This window comes from Sebastes umbrosus, chromosome 12 (assembly GCF_015220745.1).
Source record: "Sebastes umbrosus isolate fSebUmb1 chromosome 12, fSebUmb1.pri, whole genome shotgun sequence".
Classification (NCBI taxonomy): domain Eukaryota; kingdom Metazoa; phylum Chordata; class Actinopteri; order Perciformes; family Sebastidae; genus Sebastes; species Sebastes umbrosus.
In genome coordinates, this window is record NC_051280.1 from 6,812,089 (window position 1) to 6,840,058 (window position 27,970).

Genomic DNA, 27,970 nt, shown 5'->3' on the forward strand with positions numbered 1-27,970 from the left:
TCTGGATGTTAAAATGCAGTGTTAGAAAGTACAGTATGTAAGTACATTTTGGCCTACTCAAGTACTCTATACTTAAGTACAATTTTGAGGTACTTGTTCTTAACTTGAGCATTACCATTTTACGTTACTACTTTATAGTTCTACTTCACTACATTTCAGATTGAAATATTGTACTTTTCACATTACTACAATGATTTATTTAAGAGCTATAGTTACTTTTCAACAGGGCCGGCTTGAGGCATATAGGCCATATAGGTGGTCGCCTAGGGCAGCACCTTCAGGGTTGTGGTTCTGGGGGGTTGAACCCTAACACTAACCCTAGAGCGATCTGGAGCAAGGGCACCAAAAGGGCTAGAGCCAGCCCTGCTTTTCAAATTAAAGTACAGCTTACATATGAATACATGATGAACAATGATCCAATAATAAAATAGTATAACACTGGCAGTAGCCACACTAGAATATGAGTATTTTTTTTAAACTTTTGATACCTTAAGTACATTTTTTTGCGAATACTTCTGTTCTTAAAAAATAAATAAATGAATGTATGACTTTTACCTGCAATTGAGTATTATTATAATGTGGTATTGCTACTTTTACTTAAGTAAATGATTTGAATACTTCTTCCACCACTGTCAAAATGTGAATTGTGAAGCATATTCCTTCAACAAACAAACAAACCTGGATACATAGAATGAGTTAAATTTTAAAGCTGCAGTAGGTAGAAATGGAGCAAATATGATTAAAAAAAGTTATTTTTATAAAACTGTGCTCCTAATGGCATCTGCAAGATTTCACAGAACGGAGGAAACAACCAATCAGAGCTGAGCTGGAGCCTTGCCGTCTCTGAGCAGCTGTCAATCACTCGCGAACTCCGATCAAATGGTCAAACTAGGCAGCGCTGATCAAATATGAATCAATATTTTGTTACTGTAATGCCTATATCTCTCTTCAATTGTTTTCAGAAATGTTGTAGTTCACTGTTTGGCACAAGTTTGTGACCCGGCAGCCATGTTGAGATCCGTTGAGGAAATACCAAGCACCACCCACCAGCCGGAGCACAGCCAATAGAAACCCTCAATAGAAATGCTCTCTCAATAAAATGACCTATGATTGGCCAAGGTCTCCCGTCATGGGCTAGATTTTTTTTTTTTAAACCTGAAAACGGACCCAGGAGGAGGTGCAGAAGTCTAGTTGTCTATCAGAACACTTGAATTACAATATGCTGAAAGATTATTATGGAATTTTTGCACAATGATGCAAAAAATCTGCCTACTGAAGTTTTAAAGGTCCCATATTGTACTCATTTTCAGGTTCAAGCTTGTAATTTGTGTTTCTACTAGAACATGTTTACATGCTGTAATGTTAAAAAAAAACTTTATTTTCCTCATACTGTCAGCCTGAATATGCCTGTATTTACCCTCTATCTGAAACGCTCCGTTTTAGCGCATTTTGACGGGATTGCAACGGAATTGCAACAGAATTGCGTTGCTAGGCAACAGCTTGGGTCCATGTGTACTTCCTGTCAGCTGATTTCATTCACATGCACTGCAACCAGGAATAAACTGGGATACATTTAGAATGTTTACCTTTAAAATTGTATCAAGGGTCTAAATATATTGTATATTCGTGACATCACGAATCGGCAAAAATCCTGACAGCTTGTTTCAAATGCAGAGTTTCTGAATACGGGCTGTGTGTATTTCCCTGTGGATTGAGTGTTTCGATACTTTCACAGTATTGACATAGGACTTAAGCCTGCTTTATAATAATAAAAAAAACATGAAAATCTCCCTTTTTTATAATATGGGTCCTATAAGGGTTGAAATAAAGGTGCTACATTAGAGTAAAGTTTAAAAGTCACACAGACACCATTATTGTTGGAAAACAATTAAAACATATTTCACAGGTACATCGACACCTATTTAGAGTATAAGGAGCATCCCTGGGTGAGTATAGCGCCACACCTCCCGAGCACCGTTACCGCAGCAGCAGCAGCAGCAGCAGCAGAGGTGGTGGTGGTGTGATCATGTGACGCGCTGCATTTCCGACACAACAATACACACAACACCGTGCTGGTTTTACATCCACGCTCCCACTCTCTCTCTCTCTCCCCCCCCTCCACGCCTGGCTCTCGGTATGGCGGACGGCGAGAGGTCTCCTTTACTATCAGATCTGGGAGATGGTGCTCTCGGCAGCAGCGGTAACGGCGGGGTGTCTCCCGGTGCAGCGCCCCACGGTGTGCCCAACAAACCAATCAGTGAGTATCCATGGAGCTCTCTCTCTCTCCTCCACCTCCACTGCTAGCCTAGCCTAGCTCACATTAGCTAGCCTCCACTGACAGGGCATTCTGGTTAGCCTGCTAGCTCAGCTGTGGTAGCTCTGTTTGTGCAGCCTGTACGTTTAGCTTCCAGAGTGTGTCTTTATGAGCAACTAGCCGGGATGAAATGTGCTGTTTTGCAACCAAGACGTGAAGCAGGAGCCTGAAGGGAATGTTAGCATTGTGCTAACCTAGCAACCGTAGCTTGGTTGCTAGGTAGCGCTACTTAGCACCGGCAACACCATACACGTTAAGCCTCAGGTTCTGCAGCTCAGAAATGGTGTCACTAAAATATACTTTTATTAACGTTTACTAACACAAATGGCTGCATGTATTTCAACAAGCTGAATGGTGCCCCAATGTGCTCGCACATAGCTAGATAACTGTACGCTTTTGGCTTAGCTAGCATCTGAGATGAGAAAACACCTGATTTGATTGACATGTGAGTTAGCCAATGAGGAGGCTGGTGAGGGAAGTTGCATGAGACAGCTGCGACCAATGGCAGCTCACATAGGGCGGGACTGTGTGTAAATACATTAATGGAAAAGGCATGATATATATATAAGGTTCCTAATTGCTCTCACAAACTGCTGTATCAGTCTGCTTGCTAGACATGTTGAGCAGGTAGTTAGCACTGTATGTTGCATCTAGATCAATCTGTCCCATTTACACACTCAGGATGGTGGAGCAGCTGCAGAATGAGTTTTTTTTTTTTTAAATAGGCAGTGAATATTGAATGTGTTTTAACAGCATTTCAGTGACTGTTTAAATTTATTACATTTGTTAAAGTAGCTGAAATAAAATCATTAAAAAAATAAACAAAAGGCAAAAATGTAATTTAAAACATCAACTTCATCAACTATAGTGTGAACAGAAAGAGGACTGAGTCCCCATTAGAGCTGAACTGGACCAGAAACAGAACGGAGAACTCTTTTAAATTAACTAACGATGTGAACACAAACAGAACTGAGTTCCTTTTCTGTTGGTCCACTTTTTGGTCCACTTTAACAGGACTGAGTTCGGTTTGTTTAAAAAGGACTATATGTGAAAACACTCTCACTCTCTGATTTCTCTCTGTCCCTCCCTAATACTTTGACTTTTATTTGTTGAAACTAACCCCGCTCAGCATTCCAGGAGTGTTTTTCTTCTAAAGCTGCTTTCAGTTTACCTCGAGACCAAATCTTATTATGTTGTTAATCATAAGAGGTTACTTGTCATGGGAATTTAGGCTGTTTTTTTTTTCAGTCCATTGCACAACTCTTGTGAATGTGTTCTCTCAACAATCCATTCATTTGTCACTGGTCGTACTACTTTTGTATTCACCATCCCCCCCCCTTTCTTGTTTCCCTCCCTGTGCAGACTTCCCTTCGTTCCCCAGCCCCACTCAGCCCTCGGTGCTCCTAGGGGAGGACCCTCCGCCCTACTCCCCTCTCACCTCCCCGGAGAGCGGCAGCGCACCTGTTATCAGCTGCAGGGTGTGTCAGAGCCTGATCTCTGTGGAGGGAAAGATCCACCAGCACGTGGTGAAGTGCGGGGTTTGCAATGAAGCTACGGTAGGTTTCTAGTGTAACACACACAATCTGTTTATATATTACATGCAGTTGCAACGCACGCACGCACAAATATTTCACCAGTATCTTCTATTATAGGGTTGTTTTACACAAGTTACAAAAACATATTCTCTCTCATAAATCCCTTGTTGGTGTCTAGGAAGGGTGCCACGATTTCTATCCTAAATCGGAAATCCATTGAAATTAGCTTCCGATTTCAAAATCAAAAGATTCTTTTTTTTTCTCTCCTCCCCCGCCTACTTGCGCGAGTCCAATGGAAAAATACAACTGGACTCAAGAAATGTAACAGCCTTCTCACTCATGGTTTGAACTATAAACCAGCACAAAAATCACAATTCCGAACATACTGTAAGCCACCGTGTTCTGAACAGACACATTACATTACAAACACTAACAAAAGTAACATTTGCATTTTAGAGCATAAAACAGCAAACTTAAACTACTCAGTCCAGCACTCGGGACGAGGCAGGTGTGATGGGAAATGTGGGCCGCCCCTGTCACTACACACTTCCTGCATACCTATGGCATTTTATACTGCATGAATTAGCCTTGTGGCTAGTGGACTTAAGTTAGTCAGTTAGTTAATTTCCTTCCTTATAGCTCTTATGCTCTTACTTGGTTTACCATGAAGTCACTGCATCTCCCGACAGAACAACACCACGGTTGAATTTCAGCCTACATGCACGTTTTTTCAGCTCAACATTGTTGAATCAGAGCAGCTGATGTTGGTAGCGAGAGCAACAAGCTAGCTGACTGCTGGGTGCTGTCTCTCAGCTCTGTGCACACAGACTGTGTCCAAAGCTCCGCCTTCGCCCTCTGTGACACCCATGGGTGACAAACAGCGGTCAGAGGAGAGAGAGAGGAGAGAGGGAAAAAGAAAAGGGAGACAAGTGCGACACTTAATGACAACAAAAGCGTATTTTTGTAGATTATAGCACAGTTTTAATACATTGCAGGCGGATTTATGTTTTTTTTTTATAATGATTATGTACTGAGGTGGGTCACAAAGATACTGATATTGAAAAGATGCAGCTTTTTATATTGTAGGCTGTTGTAGGCTAATTTTTGAAACACTTTCTAAATAAAAAGGGAGTTCAGTTCTCTTTTTAAAAAGGGATTTTAAAGTGTAAATTAGGGGAGGGCGATATGGCAAAAATATTATATCATGATTCTTTTCAGGCAGGATCACGATCCATGATCTTATCACAATTTCTTTTCATGCTGGTTTTAAAGACAATTTTGCAAGTTACTGAACGTTACAACCAAACTAATTTCACGATTTTAAAAAAAACTAAAAGAAAAAATACAGCCCTATAAGCTAATAAAACATATGGAAAAAAAATAACCGATCATTAAGGCCAAACATGTTTTAATCAAATGTGCAATTCTGCAAAGTATGAACATTCAACAAGAATTTCGACTTGGTTTAGACTTTTGCATAAGATAAGATAAGATGAACCTTTATTAATCCCCGGAGGGAAATTCAGGTGTCAAAGCAGCAACATCAGCAAACAGAGTGAATCACAGAAGAGGTAAAGGTATACACAAATTATAAAAACAATAATAGAGATATAAAAGATACAGAGTGAATGGGTGAACATAGGTGAACATAAATCCCATCCCAAAATGAACATTGGTTTCAAAACTCAAGTAAAGTGCACTCTTTCTACATAACATTAAAGGAACTGAATTGTAAATCAGGGAGCTTATTAGACACAGATCTACAGGTGGAATATAGACAGACGTAATAATTACTACTGCCAGCTCTCTCGGCAGATAGAAGGGTCCACACATCACTGACAGAGCCTCTAAATCAGGGGAACAGTGACTGTCTGTTTGTACACCAGCCATTATGCACATAAATACAGAGTCCTCCCCCGTTGCTCTTACTGTACCGGTCTTTGCTTCGGTCCAGGCGGTGGATTGTGCGGTCTGCTAGCTGCACAGCAGTGTCGGCTATCAGCGGGTTAAGCCAGGTCTCCGTTATTAACATCACGCAGCAGTCCCTGACGGACTTGTTAACTGCCATCTGTAGCTCCAGTTCGTTCATTTTGTGAACGATGGATCTGGCGTTAGAGAGAAAGATGGTAGAATGTACACTGTAGCACGGTTCTATGATCTCGCTGTAAAGGCAGGTCGTAGAGACATTTTAATCGTTCACAATCTAATATCGTCATATCGCACACCCCTAGTGTAAATGACAGTGGCATAAAGAGGGTATAAAACCAATGATCTGTTGATCTCTACAAATCAAGACTCCATAGTCTAACAATGACATGTTTAAATCAAATCGAATCGTGACCTTAAAATCGAAAGTCAAATCGAGTGACACCCCTAGTGTTAAGGAGTGGTTTTGTTTAACCCAGCATTTGAGAATTGAGTCTGTGAAGATTTCTGCCTCCATATCAGCACAAAGGAGGTGAATGTCATTTTTGTTTTTGGTACTCAAAGCAATGAAATTCATGTGTTTCCTGATTCAGTATCCCCATCGCTCTGGATAATCCTCAGAGCTCACAGTAAGGTCGCTAATAGTCCCTATAATCCGTATGAAAAATGTTCTGTGGTAGAAAGTTGTTTTAGAAAGCATTTTTGTTGCTAGTTGGGTGAACCAACCCTTAAATGTACTGGGCTTAGTATTTACACATCATGAAAACATCTATAAATTAGATTATAATGATGGACAGTCTTTATACATTTTCTACTCTGAACAATGCTCACCGAGTTGAATTTCCAGAAAATCAGCTGGTCAGCCTCATAAAACAGTCATTTTATTCCTCCGGTCTGTGAGATCTTGCAGATGCCGTTAGGAGCACTGGAGGACACCAGAGGCACATGTTTTTTTTTCAGGTCACCTGTTTCATGTACTACTGTCAGGATATAGCGACCGTTTTATAAAAATAACCTTTTTTTAATCATATTTGCTCCAATCTCGCCTACTTCAGCTTTTACTTTGACAGCCCTAATTAGTTCATATGACATTTTTACCATTACAGGTTTTTTCCTAATCAGGCAGTCTGAAGTCTAAAATGTTTGACCAAGACCGAATGAAAGGCTGATGGAAAAATCAGGAGGAAAGGCGGCAAATGTTGGTCCAAAAAAGTGGTCTAAATGTTGAGAATCTCGAGCACCAACAACACCAAAGTCAGTAGATGGAGCCCACCTGTCAGCTTGACGACGGTCTCATTGTTATGTTTGTCGTAATTACAACGGTATCACAATTAATTTGACAGTGATGCAGTTACTGCTTAGGTGGCAAGACACAACAAATTAACCAGATGCACAGCTGCACTTGTTTACCTTCCCGGTTTATGGGAAGTCGAACACATGTGTGAATGTAAATAAAAAAGACAATCAAGTTTTAATCATCTCTTTGAGGAAACAGGCCTCGCAGAGAAAACGATTGAAATGTCTGGGGCAATTGGAGAGTTGTGTTGAAGATAGCGCAGCATAACAACCGTCATTGTCGGATTCACAGTTCGAAGGGGCTCCACGAGCGTGCATCACTAGCTATGCAGATCGGTGTACAGATGGAAGTGGAAATGTGTCCAGATGTACCAACTGGCATTATGAGCAATTCACAGATGGAGGGAACATATGCACATATAAATATGTCCAGGGTGGGCAAATATAGATGGTTGGACACAACCTTATAAAACATACAGATGAGGTTGTATTTAGACTGGAATGAGTGTAAAACATGCATTGTTAGTATTACAGATGGAAGCTGCATCATAAAGATGTGTGTTAAGACCCAAGTATTGGCTCAAATCCAAAGATTTGTGCAGGAAGCAAAACATAGTTTTGATCTACAGGGTCTTTATTGGTGTTAATGGGGCACTCCCCTTTGTGTCAGTCTCCTACTGTTAACCAGCCTGATAAATTAGCCATGTTGTGATTTAACAATTTTGTCTTGTCCAGCTTTAATTTGACAGTTAGGGTGGGGTGACAATCAGTATAAGTAGTTGCAAATAAACAATTCTAAATGGTTATTTCACTGCCACAGAGTTCTGTTGGAAAAGCCGCGTTAATGGTTATAATCATTAGGCGGAGCGGAGCATCTCCTTTTCTCTTCCAGTCGCAGCGACACAGAACAAGCCGAGAGAGCAGAAGCAAGGATTATATATTGAGACGTGAGATACAAAGATTCATAAAGAACATCCTAGATTTATAATGTGGAGCAAAGTTAATTTTCTGCAACTGGAAATTATTTTGTTTAATAGATTAATAGATTTTGTTATAAAAATGTGCTGAATGATAGAAGCACCTGTCAGTATAATGTAATACAGTTCAACAGCAACACAAACTGCAGCTTCCAAAATGACCAATGTTATAACCTTTGAGTTATTGCTGGACTGTTGTAATAGACTGCATTAAAAGTAGGGCTGTCAATCGATTAAAATAGTTAATCGCATGATTGGCCATAGTTAATCGCAATTAATCACAATTTTATCTGTTCAAAATGGACCTTAAAGGTAAGATTTGTCAAGTATTTAATACTCTTATCAACATGGGAGTGGGCATATATGCTTCTTTATGCAAATGTATGTATATATTTATTATCGGAAATCAATTAACAACACAAAACGATGACCGATATTGTCCAGAAACCCTCACAGGTACTGCATTTAGCATAAAAAATATGCTCCAATCATAACATGGCAAACTGCAGCCCAACAGGCAACAACAGCTGTCAGTGTGCTGACTTGACTATGACTTGCCCCAAACTGCATGTGATTATCATAAAGTGGGCATATCTGTAAAGGGGAGACTCGTGGGTACCCATAGAACCCATTTACATTCACATATCTGGAGGTCAGAGGTCAAGGGACCTGGCCATGCCAGTTTTTCCTCACCAAAATGTAGCAAAAGTTTGGAGCATTATTTATCCTCCTTCACGACAAACTAGTATGACATGGTGGGTACCAATGGATTCCTTACGTTTTCTATTGCAGGTATTTTCATGGTTTCATATGATGCCAGCAATATCTTCACTCTAGTTTTAAAACTGAGTCTGCTACCACCTTAAATTCGCAAGTTGCATTGATGCATTAAAGACATTAGTGGCATTAAAACGAATTTGCATTAACGTGTTATTATCGCGTTAACTTTGACAGCCCTAATTAAAGGCAATTTAAATGTTGAAACTGACACGTCCATATGACAATAACTTAAATAACTAAAGGTGGCTGATATAAGACAATCCTCTGTGTAATGAGTACTTGTAATATTAGCTTCCACTCCTTAGTCATTACCTCTCTCCCTACAGCACAGATACAAACTCGACTCCCACAGAGCTGTTGTAAGTGAAATTGATGTTGGAGCAGGAAACTCTCAGGACTCAATCTGATCTGGTTAGTCAGAGTTTAATGACGCAATGGAGAGAGCCATCAGCAGGACAGACAGCAGGATATGCTATTAGGTCCAGAGGAAGGTGTGCTATTGGCATAGTTGTTGTGTAAAACACAGATCAAAGTTTCAGTTCTCTGTGTGAGCTGAGCTCCAACAATGTCCTTGACTACTGATTTTGTCCTGCAGCATTATGTGACCTAGTGAGACGATACAAAGTAGGCTGCACCAACAAGACTTCTACCTGGTCATTAAAACAGTCTCATCTATCTCATTTATAATCTCATTTATAAGAATATAATTTGATTATTTGGCATAAATCAAGCCAGTTGTGTTGTGAGGTATTATGTAATTAATGTGAATTCTAAATACAGCAACAAATATCTTCTAAAACACTTTTCCCACCAAAATTAGCTTGTATATGCAGTTTTGTTTAAGCATGGGAAAACCCGCTAAAGCAGGCAATTTTCCCGGTGTGTCACGTTCAACGTCACGGACATGAGGAGAACATATTAATTGTATGTTTAGTACATTTAATTAATTATAATAATTGTCCAAATCTCTGTTTTATTTATTATCTATTCACTTCAGGCACGTCACATAGCATTATCGTGTCCACCCGGGTGTCATGTTTCCATCAGTGGCGTTTGGAGCTGGAGCCAATAAATACCTGCGAATACTGCAGAGTAGGGCTGGGTAAATATGGCCAAAATCTTCTATCACGATGTAATTCAATTCATATCTCAATAACGATATATATACATCGATCAGCCATAACATTAGGACAGCACGGGCACCCTGACGGGTCTGCGGCTACGCAGCCCCATACGCAACAAACTGCGATGCACTGTGTGTTCTGACACCTTTCTACTGGAACCAGCATTAACTTTTTCAGTAAAAATGTTCAGTCTATATGAAATAACCACATGGTAAAGCCTATTTTTGTATACTCCCGTGTGAATTAAATACTTGACAAATGAAAAGTATTTTCTCATTTTAAGAACTTGAGTGCAAAATGAACATAACACTTTTAAATGAAATTATAGAGAAAAAAAAAAAATATAGCCTATATCGCGATAGAAACGATGTAGAAAAAATATATACAGTAGACATTTTTATATTGTTTTGACGATATATATCGTCATATTGCCCAGCCCTACTGAAAAGTCATTTGTCCCAGGAATGAATGCTGATTGTAACCTTTCCCATTGAAGACAAAAGCCAGATGTTAGTGGGTTTTTTGTCCAGTGGGAAAGGGGCTTAATATACTGTAGGAGCCTACTATACGGTACCAAATCTAATTATAGGCAAATCACATTTTTGTCTGTATTTCCTTCTATAGTGATATTAAGTTTAGAAGCAGTGCTCGATAAACCTGTTGCTTTGCAGAAATCCTCTACCAGAGCCTTTATCAATAAATATGTTTTTGATTGCAAAGAGTGAGCGCCTGATGCACGATGCATTGGTTCAAGTCCTAAATAACATAACAAAATAATGTTGTATGATTATGTCAATTTCAACTGCAAAAAGCAGCCCCTGAACTTTTTAGGGACAATGAAGCGCCACCAGAATCATGCTGTATCATGAATGCCGTCCCTTGGTCCCTTACCTGCAACTGCGGCACGGCCACTTCCAATATCTACCCAGAATACCTCTCTCCCTCACGCGGTATTGCTTAATTCTCGTCCGTCAGGAATAATTGGCTTGTTATCTACTTCTAATTCGTTGTTCTACTGTCTTCTTATCGCTTCCTCCTGTGTGTCTCTGTCTCCCTCTGCAGCCCATTAAGAATGCCCCAGCAGGGAAGAAGTACGTTCGCTGCCCCTGCAACTGTCTGCTCATCTGCAAAGTCACTTCCCAGAGGATCGCCTGTCCCCGGCCATATTGGTGAGAAATTCTTTCCAATCGGTGGGAGAACACTGTGTGTCTGTATATGAGAAAAAGAGAGAGAGAGAGAGAGAGAGAGAAGTGAAGCAGAGGAAACAAGGTGCAGTGGGAGCAGCAGTCCCTCAATTAAGGCCGTGCTCCCAGCGCAGTTAACTTGCAGTGCTCAGCCAGCCACATGAGGAAATAACAGCCTCATTAGAGCAGCCACATCATGTGTTTCACTTCTGCACATCGTCTGTATTATGTGGGTAATATGCAGTATGTGTTTACGTGTTATGTTGGGCCGCATTTAATTCAGGATTGTGGATAATATTGAGGTTTAATTTTGAAGCTGCACCTTGCAGCTAAGAATCACAGAATTCATTCAGCATGTAGCTGCTTTAATTATGCACTGAGTTCCTGCAGAGTAGCTACTAACCAAATGCACACTTAGCAAATCCATTCATATTATAATATCAGGGAACAAAATGAGCACACAAGTCTCTTTAGAACCAAAACAGGTGAAATTGGAAAAAGTTCCATGGATTATAGTAAATGTCACTTATGTAGAAAGAAAACATTACCAGGGCTGTCAATCAATTTTAAATATTCAATCGTGATTAATCGCTAATTAATTGCACATTTTTTATCTGTTCAAAATGTACCTTAAAGGGAGTTTGCTAAGTATTTAATGCTCTTATCAACATGGGAGTGGGCAAACATGCTGCTTTATGCAAATGTATGTATATATTTATTATTGGAAATTAACTATTAACACAAAACAATGACAAATATTGTCCAGAAACCCTCACAGGTACTGCATTTAGCATAAAAAATATGCTCAAATCATAACATGGCAAACTGCAGCCCAACAGGCAACAACAGCTGTCAGTGTGTCAGTGTGCTGACTTGACTATGACTTGCTCCAAACTGCATGTGATTATCATAAAGTGGGCATGTCTGTAAAGGGGAAACTCGTGGGTACCCTTAGAACCCATTTACATTCACATATCTTGAGGTCAGAGGTCAAGGGACCACTTTGAAAATGGCCATCCTAGGTTTTCCTCGCCAAAATTTAGCGCAAGTTTGGAGTGTTATTTAGCCTCGTTCAAGCTAGTATGACATGGTTGGTATCAATGGATTCCTTAGGTCTTCTAGTTTCATATGATGCCATCTTCACTCTAGTTTTTAAACTGAGCCCGCTACAACATACAATTGTAAGTTGCGTTAAAGAAATTAGTGGTGTTAAAACAAAGTAGCGTAACTTTGACAGCCCTAAACATTACTGAAAGTTTAAATACAGTTTGGAAAATAACATTTTCAGTTTCCTTCTGTCAGGAAATCAGGAAAAAAAAAAGAAGCCATAAAACACTTTTTACAGGTGAAACAGATGCCAGTGTGTTGGTATTTTTATTGTAAAAAAAACAGAAGGCTGTTTTGGCTTTGGCAGCTCATCTGAACATCGTGCTGCTGCAGCCTTGTGTAATTGGTAAGCGGTTCCTTTTTTTTTTGTATGCCTGAGGCATAAAATGTGCAAGAGCAACATTTTTAGCCATCTTTTTTGGGGTTAATTTTATGCTGCAATGTGTGTAATTTTAAACTGTGCATCACAAAATCTGTTGTCATAAAAACCTGAAACACATAATTCATCTGTCAGCTTCAGTGCAGATCATAAGGTAAGGCTGAATGGTTTGCATGTTTAAATTAAATATTTTGTCAGGAATGCACAAGGCAAAAAATACTTTAGTTTTTTCAAACCAAATGACTCATCTCTTTAAAACATATTTCACATTAACCAGTAATTTGCTTTGACATAATTAGACATTGTGGCTCCTCAGGAACAAAGCAGGAATCTTGTCCCCAAAATGAGTTTCAGTTTTAACTTTACTTGACTCAACACACAAATATGCTTTCAATTAAAATCGATGCTGAAATTTGCTTTCAGAAAAACAAACTTTTACATTCCTAGTTGACAAGTGGGATTCTGCATGTTTCTCATTGAACTGTTTTATTACAGTTGACCAAAGGGAACCCGTTTAGTTAAAGTGATGCTAAAAGGTTGTATATATTCCTCAGAGGCCACTTCACCGGCATTAAATCGCTCTGGGGAGTTTACCTTCACTGTCACTGTTTTGCATTCAAACCAGACATGCTGACTAAAGCAGACCCGTCTCTGTGCTGCTGTCTGATCAGTGATTCTGAGCGACTGTCGTTGTCTGAGGAAGTTGGTTGTTGGAAAGCAGTGTTAGTGGTAATGAGAGGATTGGCTGCTGATGGATCCCTAAAAACTGTCGTCAGCCTTTTCCACACCGACGCCTGCTCACAACACCGGGGAGCAGCGATTATTAGTTTGCACTTCCCCTGAATAATATCTTTTGTGGTGTGAATGTTGACTTTGTGTGTCTGTCCCCTTTTTCTAGTAAGAGGATAATTAATCTGGGTCCAGTTCATCCTGGTCCGGCCAGTCCTGACCCCCAGCCAGCCGGGGCCCGGGTCTCCTGTGGACACTGCAGCAACACCTTCCTGGTACCACACTCACTCTGTTCATTTAACTAGTTTTCTTTTTTATTTTTGTGGCCTTAAAGAAATACCCTCAGGATTTAGAGTCACAACACAGTCACAGACTTAAAGTTAAAGGAATAGTTCAGCATATGAGAAGATTGATCGCACTCCCATGTCTGTCTTAGCTTAGCATGAAGACAGGAAACAGGGGGAAACAGCTAGCCTGACTCTGTCCAAAAATAACAATACCCACCTACCAGCACCTTTAAAGCTCACTAGTCAACACATTATATCTCATTTGTTTAATTAAAAGTTGAGGCAATGATGCAACATTCCCATTTTGCAAGAAAAGATGACGCTCGATATCTGTAGAACGCTTTGCTTTGATCTTTCTCTCTCCACCTGGCGCCGCTGCACCTACTGTACTTTTCTGAGCATAGAAGAACTTAACTCTCAAATTATCAATGTCATTTTTAGTATAGGTTTTATTTAAAAAGCCATTATTTGATTGCATTTATCAGCCGCTGACAATCAGTAGGAATTGCAACATCAGTACGTTTGATTAATTCTCTGGCAAACAGGCGCTTTTGCTTTTCACTTTGACACCAAATCCTCCATCATCATCCTCTCTGTCAACTCTCTCTCATCCCGTGTGTGAAATCTGACTCCTGCGTCTCTTTGCTGAGACTCTGTACAGAGCAGACACTTTCATTTTATGATTGTAGCGTCTACGACTATGTATTGATAATTTGATGAAAGTGAGTTAACTAAATGGGTTTTTATTTCTATAGAAAAAAAAGCAAAACGACAGTGGAGGCGGTGGGCAAGTAATGTAATCGGTGTAAGCCCGAACACCGTGTAACACCGTCTACAGTGGCAAGTCTAAGCCGCACAAAAAACAAAGTGTAAAAACGGCATGGGGTTTGACGAGGGGTAGAGCCAGACCTAGACCAATCTGCACAACGCTGTGTCAGCGCTAAAGAAAGGTCTGGCTCCACTCATTATCAGTCTGCTATAGGGGGGAAAAACACTCTGGCTCGTTTGTATTTCTTTAAATCAATCACAATCGTCTTGGGCAGTGCTAAGCACAGGATGAAACAACGGGTGACCTTGTAAAATAGATAGTGGAAGGAGAGCTGACTGCCAGCCTATGTCTACATCCGGTGAGTCAGACTAGACGAGGGGTTATATACCAAACTCTTTCTTGGTGACTTCCAGCAGAGACTTCAGGAAGCCAATGCTCCCGTCCAAGAAATAGTCTGGTACTTATACTACACTATACTATACTATAAGCAAATTTCTCAAAATGGTCCACTAACTAGCCTCCTCCTACTATTTGTTTTTAATACATTTTCTCTTCACCTACTGTATATGTCCACTAGCTGTCATCATGGCATTCCTATCACAGGTTTTTAAGATGTATTGCTAAAATAAAGAAAAGCAAATACTATAATTTCTGAGCATAGGTTTAAAAAAAAAAAGAAGAAAAAAAAAGAATTTGACTCTCAAATTATTAACAATGGCATTTGTAGCATAGGTTTTTACTTAAAAAAACATTAATTGATTGCATTTATCAGCCTCTGACAATCAGTAGGAATTGCAACATCAGTCCATTTTATTAATTCTCTGGCACAGGTCCTCTCCTCTTTGGCCTCTTTAAATGACATATATCTGAAATGGATGCAACCAATAAAATCACATTCTCTATATGGAGCCACGATCCAATAAAAGTGTTTATGAAGAGGTGATGCATTACTATGCACAATAGTAGAATAATAAAACTTGGCTTTCAATTGGCGCTTTCATCATTTGTAGCTGAAATATCTTGTGACAGTTTCAGCAGGCCTGCAAGGTTTGTGTTATGAAATGTACTGTAGCCGGTGAATTATTGAAAAGCCGAAACATCTTTGCAGCAGGCCAAGTAAATGTTGAGTTATTGTTGTAGATCAATAACCCCTATCAACTATGCGCTGATATATTCTGGCCATTTTGTGCTAAAGGAAGTAGTAGAATTTGAACTCGCTGCTCTTTAACAACAGGTGAGACAGGTAAAGATGGTTTGGATATATGGAGAAAGAGAGGAGGGCGGCAGAGTCAGAAAAGAGCAGAATAGAATTAGAGGTTAGATGGATGATTGAGGGTGTTTAGCATTCAGTCGGACCTTTCCTGCCTGCTTAAAGACAGGGAGGCTGAATGAAAATACAAATCTGTGCCCTGGGTGGCGGTGCACTGATCCCTTTGTCGCAGATCTAGTGATAATGTTCTCTGTGCTTCCAATACTGAGTGTTTTTTTTTCCAAAACAAGATGAATGCACAGCATGCACAGTGTATTCAGCTCTGCAGGGTTTACAAATGTATCACACCCTCAACGTTAGGGAGGGAATAAATGTCTGCACCCCGAGAGAAGACTATTTTTCTTTCTCATTTTTTGGATGGCATGCAACACCTGTTGGCGAGAGCTGGGATGGTTGTGTTCAATTTCTTAAAGTATGTCATCAATCAATGCAGCAGCAGGCGTATTTATACAAGACCGCCTGTAATTCAACAAGGAATTTGTCCTAAGGTTGTACATTGCCTCCTTTACTTTCAGTCACAGTACTAGCCCCATTAGTGCAGATTTGTACATCGATTTGCATTAGGGATGCACGATGTATATCAGGCCCGATACATCATCGAACAACAATGGGAAGTTCATATTATATTATGTATTATTCTGATGATTAAATTATAGCCAGTAAATTATTGGCTGATGATACAAAGCCAAATAGCTTTCATTGACTTAACAAGCGCAACATCTACACAGCTACAGTAGTAGGTGGCAGTATGCACCTTTTAAAGTTGGTTTGCGATCCACCAATAAACACAGAGAAGAAGAAGAACCAGCGCAGAATGCTAGCTAGAGAGCCAAACATGTCGTCGCCGGTGTGGATGTTTTACACAGTTTCAGAGGAAGACAACATGATTGCAATTTGGAATAGAGGTTTTTGGATGTTTTAACTAAAATATGAAATTACCTTTTGAGAAGTCGGAACTGTTTTTTGTTTTTGCTGTGTTAACATAGTGATGTCAGTTAGATTTGGTTAGGTCAGAGCTATTTGTATTAAATCATCCATCTTTGCTTACTACAGTTTAGCCTTTCTTACTCTCAGGTGTGCATAATAAACTACAGGTTATAAATTTCGTTTGAAATACAAAAATGTGCAATTTACAGTTATCTTATTGAATCGGCTGAAAAAAATCCGTATTGTGCATCCTGAATTTGCATGCAATATTGAGACTTGTTGTCATTTATTCAATCGCGCGATCAACAGAAAATGTATCAACAGTAGATTTTTCATTTCTCATTAATTTTTTCCGAGCAGCAATGCCAAACACTCGCAGGTTCCAGCTTCTCAAATGTGAGGATTGTTGCAAACAAGCAGTTTGAAGTGTGATAGGCTTTTTTTTACAGCCTTGATAGACAATCTATTTAATTGAATTTTATATTGAATTAGTCAGTTGTTTTACTGCAGTATGCAGGTTTGAGCTCTACACCCAGTCAGTTAGATATCAAACAACCCTCATCATACATGGCTCTTAGCATAACCTCCATACTATATGTCACTCAAGGTCACTAATATAAAAACTTTCTGGCCAGGACAAACACAAACAAAATCACTAATTACAAATGCCAAAACTTTATAAACAAGCAGTGAAGGACTTTGCATTATTAACACCTGCACATATTTGCACTTTTTGATTTCCTCCACCGCAATACTTACCTTTTTTACCTGATATAGTTTATCTCTGTGTGTATATGTATTTTTATATTGTGAGCAATGTCAGTAACACATTTGCACTACCTTTTGATTAGGGCTGTCAAAGTAATTTGTTTTAACGCCACTAATTTCATTAACGCAACTTGTGACTTTTTGGTTGTAGCGGACTCAGTTTTAAAGCTAGAGTGAAGATGCTGGCATCATATGAAACTAGAAAACATTAATGAATCCGTTGGTACCAACCATGTCATACTAGCTTGTCGTCAAGGAGGTTAAATAGCGCTCCAAACCTGCGCTAAATTTTGGCGAGGAAAAACTGCCATGGCCATTTTCAACAGGGTCCCTTGACCTCTGACCTTCAGATATGTGAAGGAAAATGGGTTCTATGGGTACCCACGAGTCTCCCCTTTACAGACATGCCCACTTTATGATAATCACATGCAGTTTGTCATGGTCAAGTCAGCACACTGACACACTGACAGCTGTTGTTGCCTGTTAGGCTGCAGTTTGCCATTTTATGATTTGAGCATATTTTTTAATGCTAAATGCAGTACCTGTGAGGGTTTCTGGTGTTGGTAATTGATTTCCATTAATAAATATATATATATACATTTGCATAAAACAGTTATATTATCCCACTCCTATGTTGATAAGCATTTTAAATACATGACAAAATCTCCCTTTAAGGTACATTTTGAACAGATAAAAATGTGCAATTAATCGCAATTAACTATGGACAATCATGCGATGAGATATTTTAATCGATTGACAGCCCTACTTTTGGTAGAAAATAGCATTTTTCTGATTCTGAATGTAAGCAGCAGCAAAGACAATGGTGTTTATTGTTAGAATTGAGGTCAATTATAATTACAGTGAATGTTGTACTGATACTTGGAAGTTTTGTCATCATTATGATTGATAATGTGTCAAATTTGCGCGTTGGTTTTTGGCTGATGGTGGCATGTCTTTCTCTTTGTAATTCCAGTGGACAGAGTTCACAGACCGGACGCTGGCCAGGTGCCCACACTGCAGGAAAGTGTAAGTAGCCGTAAGCAATTCATGCATCACAGCCCTTCATTCTCACTGTACTTTTACATTGTAGATTCACATCCTTAGGCATTCAGCCGAAGCTTTTACTCAGTGAAACCTACACAGAGTGAGCTGGTAGTGGCTTCAGGGTATGCAACACATTTTCTTCCCCAGCCTCAGAGTGTTAACATGTCTCATAACATCATGAGGTTTCTGACCTGTGGGATTTAGCTCCATTTGTGTTTTGTACCTCAGGAGTTTCCTTTAAATTTGCTGCAAACCCACATTCCTATATCACTGTCTGCATAAGCTTCTTAACATATCGAGCAAAGTTCATGGGACTTTAGGGACAGGAATTAGCGGGCATGTGATGCAGTACAGTTCTTGAGAGGCTAAAATGTATTGCAAGTATTTCAAGTACAGCAAATCTGTGATATTACAGTTTTTTGTGTGATTTCTGGTTACATCTAGAATTATGAAAAGAGCTGTGTACAAGATAAAACTGTACATTTACAAATAATGAAAACAGACCTTGTATGCATGTTTTCTGGAATCAAGTCAGTCACACAAAGCAACAGGTCGCCTCGTTTCTTTTAACTTCACAAGGTGCTGAAAACAAAAATGTGTCAGTTGTATTACTGCAATACACAGGCGTGCCATTACAGTCTTTATAAACAGCTTAAGTCATCACAATTTAAGTTTGTCAAATCTAAAATAGCCCCAGAACCTGGATTGGACCTGGACAGGTGCTGCAGATTTCTGCAGGTGTATCACCATCATCCTTCATGTGTTATTTCAGCCCGGCACTTCCAGTGAGAGTTTACCTGCTTTGGCAGCAGTAATAAAAAAGGTTATACATTCCCAAAATATACGCTCTAAAATGATTGATCCTGGTGTAGTTTCTGTGCTGCAAAAGATGAAAGACGCCAAATTAATTTTGAACCCCCATCACTATCATTTAATAGGACTTTTTCCACATAATATGTTTTGACAGGTTACAGTAGGAAAAGCACAGGCGTAAATAATACTATTAATGATGGCTGAATTCCATTTAGCGTTTCAATTTCAGCATTCTGGTATTGGTATTGTCATGGCTTACTGGCACACTTGAATAGAACGGAGTCATCGTTCATTTTATTAATAACGTCTGTGCTTTTCCTGCTAAGACAAGTCAAAATGCCTGCTGTGAAAAAGGCTTTTACTTCAAACACAGGGTTGTATCATTCAGTGTTGATTTTGGCAGCTATTTTAGATTTAGTCTTAAGATGAATCTGCTTATTAGTTTTAGTCACGTTTTAGTTTATCCTTCATAGTTTTAGTCTAGTTTAGTTGACGACAACTCAAAACGTTTTAGTCACCAGAAAGTCATTGTTTTCTCTTTATTTTGTCAACTATTTTTTTATTTTATTTTATCTTAGTCCAGTTTAGTCATCAGATTATAATGAACATTTCTGTCATTTTAGTCAAACTTATTTCACATAAAATTTGATCATATTGTTATCTGATGAAAAACACAGGTTGAATGATTAAGTTTGCAGCTTTACAGTTAGTTTGAGTCCTCCTGACTGAGCTCATTAATGATGCGCTGTTCAGTCGCACTCACCGGTCCGTTATGAGAGCCAAGACGCTCACCCAACATGTAAAAATGTGTGTTAATTAACCACGCAAACCCGACCCACAAACTGCCAACTTTATGCGCTATAGTAGCACAATTTTCAAGATTGAGGTGTGAGACAACAAGGACTGAGACGGACTGAACGTCGCCGCCGCGCATTGTATGTGTGTGTGTGAGTGTGTTTGAGACAGAGAGTGGAAGTGAAAGTGGAAGTTGACAAAAATAAAGAGAGATATTGCTATCGTTTTTATGTTTTTAATCTACATTTTAGTCTCGTCTTTTTTCGTGAATGATATTGCATGTTTGATATCGTCACAGGCCTGTGCTTTTCCTGCTATGACAAGTCAAAGTGCCTGCTGTGAAAAAAAGAGCTATACTTCAAACAGTGGGTCACATCATTGTGTTGTTTTTATAGAATTTCCTAATCAAATAAATTTCACCCTCCTCTCCTTTTTTGGTCCTGCAGCTCCTCCATTGGTCAGAGGTATCCCCGGAGGCGGAGCTTGTGGTGTTTTCTACTCTGCTTGCTATTCAGCATCTCCACCGCCGGGCTGATGGTGAGTGAACGCCACCAGACGCCAACACTAACATCCAAGATGGAGACTTTTGGTTCAGTATTAATACGAGATTATCAATAGTTGGCTTGTAGGCGTTTTAGCAGGCTAAAAAAAACTATTGTCTCATCTTTTCCAAATCTGTCCTTCCTTTTTTTATTGTATATTAAAATCTTACAGTTGCAGATCAAACAAGGGCAGTAGGAAGAAGCAGTACGATTGCAATCTCTCCTTTTGTCGCCGCTTGTTTAACATGGAGGGTGTGCACCTCACAGCCGCTCTCCAGACACTGCGTGACAGGCTCCTATTTGTCAGTAAGATACAGCACAAACACAACCGAGTCGAACTGTAAGCAGTGTTCAGGTTGCAGCACCAACTGAATAGCAGACTGGCTAGTTTTTCTGTTTTCCCTTTCTTATTTTACTCTCAGTTATATGTGCATAGAAACATATAACACTCAATGCATTTCAAATTTATTGTTTTTAAATTGTTGCTGTTATTTAAATGGTCAAAAAAAGAGCGAAACTGTAGAATAATCTCCCAATTATAGATCACAATCTTCCAATCAGTAAAGAAATAAAACAGGGATACATAGAGAGAACTAGAAAGTCGATACATTTTGCTTCATAAACAGCAGAGGGTGCAAGATGAGCATGAAACGGCGCGGTATAGACACATTGAACACAGGATGCATACGTGCCAGCCAGCATGGAGAACAGTAAGCAATGTGCAGACAAATAATATGCTGTATTGACAGCATTGCATAATGCTGGTGTTGTGGCAATAAATGCCACATCATGAGATCGGGTTGTGTTTAATAAATGGAGGTGGTTTTAATTCTAAGAATGGCTCAAGGGCACGAGTTTTGACAGTGTAATCTCTACACTAAGTCAATAAACTTTATCGGCAACAACCCCAAGACAAGTAACGGATCAAACTTCCCTTCCAGACTGTATTTAAGTAGGAATAAGGAAGCAGTGGTTTTACAGTACATGAAGGTAGTTAAGAAGATTCATCACCATAACAGCTGCAACGTTCTGGAGCTGTGATGTGTCCCCAATTCAGCAACATGAGCTAAGAGTGTGGAAATGTTAAGGCCCCTGAGAGCAGACCGAATCATTAAAACTTTACACATCATTTACAGGAGGAGAGGGAAGACATTCATTTAAGGCTGTGGTTTCTTTTAGGCATATTTGATGTTTTTTTTCAGCCTGCATGAGCTGTTTTGATTACCTCCGTGGTTGGATACGACTTCCCAGTCGCGCTCTCTTTAAATAATGATAAAGAGCATCTGCCTGACAGTGTTCCTGTGTAGCCAAACCACACTTACCTGTAACATACACAACACCTTATCTGGTTGTCTAGTCCTGGGCTTAAACATGCTCGGTGGTTTATTCTAGATGGCATTAATCATCTGAGTCGGGGGTGTGTATCATCCAAGAGATCTCTGGGTGTCAAAACTGGAAAGAATGTTATTTATTACAGGAACTATACGATATTCTTGAGAGCAGTACAATAATATATATGAAAAAAATGCCCCCTAAATCAAGTTTCATAATCTAATTTGACTTTTTTCTACCCGTATTAGCTTTGCTCTAGTGTTGTGATTTTGAAAAAAGAATTCTTATTTACATATTCTCAGAAAAATCCCTGTGGGTTCTCTCAAAGTCACTTTTACCATCTCCATTAAATAATTTTCTTCTGAGCAGCTGCACACTCAATACTTGATGGGAAAGATATTTTCTCTCTTGCTCCTCAGTCACTCTTGAGTATTGAATACTTCCCAGAAGATATGTGCGTTTGAATCGCAACAGTTCAGTGTTCCTGCATCAGTCCGGTGCACGTGGATTAATCACAGACTACTGATACATAATTGAATGAGTGAATTTGTTGTTTTTGTTAAAAAAAATATTGTAATGCTGTCATAAAAAGAAGACTGGTTCATCTTTTAACTGTAAAAATCACTGGATACTTTGCTGGAATTTTGCACAATTTGCAGCAACATAAAAGGGTCACATAATAAATGCATGGAACATTTAAATTGTAGCTCAGTGCTCTGGTTCCTGGTTGCTTGTAGTCTGATTGGACTTGAGCTGGCTCATTATAATCACCGTAACACACTCAGAATGTGCTGATAATTCCCTTTTTAAAGAGGCTCGATGTAAGAATCAGAAATTGCTTGTTAACCGTGACACCTGAGGCCGTTTAGTCAACGACAATCAGCGCCCTGTTGCACGCGCTTGTGCTCACACTTGGAAGAAGCGAGCATGAGACCGGAAGGTAGGAAGGATAAGTCTGGGTGGGGAAAGTGAAAGTGCCCCTCCCTCATTACCACCACTGAGGTGCCCTTGAGCAAGGCACTTAACCGCAACCGCTCCAGTGGAGCTGCTCAGTGTTCAGCAGATCAGACTGTGATTGTACTGCCCAGCTTTCAGGTGTGAATGTGATCAGGGTGTTCCTGAAAAAGAGAGCTCAGTGAACCTCCCCCTGAATAAATAAAGGTAAAAAAAAATTAAAAAAAACACTACGTAGATGCGAGCATCGGTCAAGACAGTGAGGCGATACACACGAGACTGAACGTGATTGACAGCTAAAACAACAATATCACTATATGTTTTACATGCATGTCAGCTTACCTGTCCAATAGGAATTTTGTCAGCTCGGGGTTCGTTTTGAAACCCAAAACCAAACGAAGGTCCCTCCATGAATCCATGTGCCGGCCGATATTGACCCTAGTTTTCCCCCCTGACGTTGGTCACATTCCTGTTTTGCAAGACGGCTTCACTAGATATAACTTAGTTTTTTTGTGCTTCCCGTTTGTGTTGGAGTCTGAGTTGTGGTGGTGGCTGGTCGTTTGTTGGTGCTAGCGGACTCCATTTCTAACTGAATGTTAGCTATGGTTGCGCACTGTTAGCCCTGAAGCAGAGCTGAAGAGAGTGAAGGCACTTGCGAGCGCGCATGACGTCAGATCCATTGGATCTTCCCAGAAAAAATGGCCCGCGTTCTTCACATTAAAATCAGTCTACAGGCTGATTATGGAGGACGGAACCTACCATATAATATAAAATAAGTGAATGAATGAATAAATAAATAAATGACTCGATAAATAAAAGAATAAATATGTCATTAAATGTAGTAAAAATTATATTAAAAATAGATGTAGCCATTAATTAATTGAGAAATGGGACATAAGTGACAGCCCCCTTATTTGCATAATGAGGCGGAAACGCATACAAAAAATGTAAAAAGAAATGTATGAAGAAAAGAATACAGAAATAAATAAGTTTGGAGAAATAAATAAGGGGGGAAATGCAAAGGGAAAATCGTGCATAAATAAATAAATATATAAGTGCATAAATAGACACATTTAAAAATGAATAAAAAATAAATAAAAGCAAAAATGAATGAATAAATACAAAAAAATGCTAAAATAAATACATACATTTCAAAATTAATAAAGATAAATAAAAAGGAAAATTAAACGATAGAGTAAATGAATAAGGGAATTAATACAAAGATAAATAAATAAAGCAAATTATTATTAATAATAATAATAATAATAATAATAATAATAATAATCATCTTTATTGTCCACAAATGTGGTAATTTGCCTTCACCTTCACAGGTTGGTTAAAACACATTATACTAAATCACATTACAATAAATAACACAACATGCAGTGAATCACAGTTAATACAAAAAATAGCAACATGCACAGTACAGATAACAATAGCGAGCATGGTCCCAGTGTGAATGGTGTTTATGAATTCAGTAAAGTTATTGAATTTGGTATGAAAGACTTTTCATAAATGTTCTTTGTTGCTGCGGCGGATCTATAGCGTCTTCCCGAGATCTGTTTTATAAATTCTTTAAAAAGAGGATGAACGGGATCAGACACAATTTGTCTGGCTTTTTATTTCACAGAAAACAGAAATATCAATTTAATGTCACCTTTATCAATTAATAAATGGCTACATTTATTTTGTTATATTATTTTTGCTACATTTAATGACTTATTTATTTATCGATTCGTTTATTTATTGATTCATTTATTTTTTTATTTTGGCAGTTTCCGTCCTCCATAGCTGATGGACGAAACCCTGTTCACATTTTAGCAATAAAAAACGATTAAAAAAATGTTTATACATGTAAAAATGTACACTTTCAAAGGCTTTTTGAGCATCATGTGATTTTCTAAAACTTCCTCTGTTGTGTTGCGTCTCTTCAGGCTGGAACGTGGGCGAAGGCTCAGACCTACCAGGGGATCTACGCCTCGTGGGCCGTGCTGCTGCTCCTGGTTCTCGTCACCTTGGCTCGGGCCTTCTACTGGGCCTGCATGAGGGTCAGCCAGCCCCTCCAGAACTTCACATAGAGCCTCCTCCAGCCCTGCCGCTCCTCTCTTCCCAACCCGCCAGGCAGAAGGAAAGATGGCTTTAAAGAAAGAAAAAAAAACACACAAAAACCAGAATATTTATTTAAACCCAATTCCAGAAAGAGAAAGTTCTCGTCCTCCTGTCCCTTCCCTTTTAGTCAAATGTGTTTCTAAAACTGGATGGCGGTGGCAGCGACTGCTATATATCTATCGGTAATTATGATGATGCATATAGCCTAATGTACTGTTTATCTGTTCTAATCTCGTGGCCAGTGTGGGGTTCATTTTAACATAACAATTGTAACGATTTTTCTTCTTCTCTTTCCCACTGCGCTGTTTATAAATTTTGGCTTCAGTCTGTGGCACAACGGTTGCAACTTCTAAGGCCGAGGGCTTAAAGCCAAGTGTTAGATGTGAATATTGCCCTTGTTTTTGTTTAAGGGGACGCTCCCTCTCCAATCCTAATTTGACATTAGGTTTAGTATTTGAGCATTTTACATTTTTAAAAACCGAAAAAACAAATAATTTTGTGAAAAAGCGGCAATGACGTCAGATGAAGCTAACACATCGATGCCAGCAGAAGACAGAGTGGCTGGAGGGACATCAGCCCCCCCCTTTTGTGAAGCAAAAGATCAAGTAGGTGTTGAAATGTGTCTGCAAAATTTAATTCAGCAGTACGTGAAGGTAGGCTATGATGTTTTTGAACTCAGTGTTTCTGCTGAATTACCCCCTGGGACTGACTTTGATCCAAAGCAGCTTGAAAGCCTTAAAAGGAGGTGTGGTAGAAGGATTCAACACATGCATACACACACATACATACACGGCCGCATAAATGCATACCGGCACACAACAAAAGGAGGATGCTCTTTTTAGAGTTGCAACGACTCACAAACCAGTTTGTCAAAGGCGTTCCAGCCTCTCCCTTCAAAGACAGACCTGCAAACAGATTTTCTCCATATTGGTTGTCCTTATTTCAGTGAAGGAAACATGCATGCCACTTTGCATAAAAGTTGGATATTTAGTTCTGGTCCTTTTTAAATGTGTAACCCCCATCTGTCAAGAGAACGGGATTTATTTAAATTTTGATCTTTTCATTATTTATTTTCCCATTATACCTAAATGCCAACTTCTATCGCATATCTCCGATTGACATGTCATAGCAGAATGTGGTATAATCCTCCCTCCCATTTTTCAAGAGGCAGGTTTACTTTATTCCATACGTCTATGTGGTTCGTCCTCGGTAGATTTCGTTCTGCTCGACTTTCCAAAACAGACCAAAATATGAAACAAAACACGGAGAGCTATTTGCTGTTAAAACATTGATATCTGCCTCCTTAGACCCACAAAGCCCTGAGTATAAGATGTGTTTTGGAATTGCTTTCTGTTGTTGGTTGTAAGCTTTCATGCTTTCAAAGCTCACTTCATGTTTGTCTTGGGAGAGGACTAAGCTGAATTTTAAGGGCCTGTCTGTATGTCTCGCTAGCTGAGGTTGAATCTGTGAAAGCAAAACAAATGATGAGCTTAAAAATACAATAAGTCAGGCTTTTCATAGCTCCTGATGGCAACCCTCTAAAATGTTGGGGATGTACATCTAAACGCACCAGAGCTCAAATAACTGATTGGCATGAAAGCACCAATGTTGCTCAACTGTCAATGTTTTGATTGCATTTGCGACCATTCATGGTGGAAAAATATGTCCAGTTTTTTGTCACTGAAGATGGGAGGCTGTTCCTGAGCTTTCTTATTGGTTGGTTCCAGATGGAGCGTCCACCTTAAAGCCAGTGGAATATCTGTAAAAAGAGGAAAGCTCTACCTACCACACAAAGTCTAACGCCAGTCAGAATAGGTCAGTAACATAAACACACACTACATGTTCCATTCTCACTCAGTGTAAGTCCCATAGTGACTACTCTGTCTGTGGTTCTGAATGTGGTAACATTTCTTTTGTTATGAATTATTTTTTTTGTTCGTTTTGATTGTAAATATATTTGTTGTTTATGTACAATGGAAGCGACTAAGCGAATTATGTTGCACTCCGACGAGCTTAACACTACTGCTGTGATCGCTGCGGACGTTTTATTTCTTGTTTTTATGAAGGTTATTTTTGCAACTCTTCACCTGTTACATATTTAATGATTGATGAACTACTAACCTAATAAGCCTCTGGACACCCGGTCGTGTCCAAAAAAATCTTTAACCACAAACACATCAACATACTCACACCTACAAAACTTCATTACTGAATCACATTCCCGAGCGACGACATTTCTATCTCACACACAAACACACTCACCCAGCACCTTATACAGTAGTGAGAAACACTGCATACACCAAGTAAGACGAGATGAAGTTACCCTGCTAGACTGAACTGAGGTCGCAAACAGTTCGAAGTGTCATGTTATTTATTATACACGCTGCAAAAAAGGCCACAAATAAGTCATTCATCAAGTCCTAAAATCTTATTTATCATGGAAAAGTACCAAGAACATTTGTTTTTTTCCTTTTCTGAAATCAATACAATGACCTGCCAGTTTTAAGTTATGGTCAGTTCATTACTTTTTAAGATTGATAAGAAAAAAAATAAGATTAAAGGACAGAGTTGACTTGTTTAAGAAGACCTTTTTTTGCGGTGGAGTGATCATGTTTTATCCATGACTGCAAAAGAAATCAATCATGTTAAACGCCAATAATCAAGAACCTGGCTGATGCTCTTTTCAGAGTTTGTTTACACACAAATAAAGACATGATGTAAAAAAACAAAAACTGCTAACATGAGTTCTTTGTTCTTTCAGGATCTGATAACGCCATGAATCTCAGTTCATTTTACTTTTTTATTTATTTGAAAAAAAATCAGTCCAAATTTAAGGCTTAAAGTAGTAACCTCAAATATTACTGTTCCAAAACCTGTAATTTTATGATGCAACATTTTCAGGCAAACCTGCCTGGCGAAGACCTTGACAGTTGACTTGTTGCATCATAAATATTTTTGGGAGCTTGCAATATTCAGTGTGTGGAGCGCCTCTCTTTTTCTTTACTTTGT

General features: G+C 39.1%; 1 protein-coding gene across 1 annotated transcript; it reads left to right on the top strand.

The window, feature by feature from the left end:
• The first annotated feature begins 1,968 nt into the window (after positions 1-1,968).
• Positions 1,969-27,679, top strand: pip4p1a (phosphatidylinositol-4,5-bisphosphate 4-phosphatase 1a). The gene is made up of 7 exons (XM_037787892.1): positions 1,969-2,257; positions 3,677-3,870; positions 11,015-11,121; positions 13,521-13,626; positions 18,346-18,398; positions 20,471-20,561; positions 24,787-27,679. Exons 1-7 carry the CDS (start codon positions 2,137-2,139, stop codon positions 24,928-24,930), a joined length of 816 nt encoding a protein of 271 aa, XP_037643820.1. The 5' UTR covers positions 1,969-2,136; the 3' UTR covers positions 24,931-27,679.
• The last annotated feature ends 291 nt before the right edge of the window (positions 27,680-27,970 follow it).

Excerpts from the sequence above, each read along its gene's own strand:
- pip4p1a (XM_037787892.1), top strand. The coding sequence starts at position 2,137 with ATGGCGGACGGCGAGAGGTCTCCTTTACTATCAGATCTGGGAGATGGT. Across the intron at positions 18,399-20,470 it reads TGCCCACACTGCAGGAAAGT|CTCCTCCATTGGTCAGAGGT; the intron begins GTAAGTAGCCGT and ends TTGGTCCTGCAG. Across the intron at positions 20,562-24,786 it reads TCTCCACCGCCGGGCTGATG|GCTGGAACGTGGGCGAAGGC; the intron begins GTGAGTGAACGC and ends GCGTCTCTTCAG.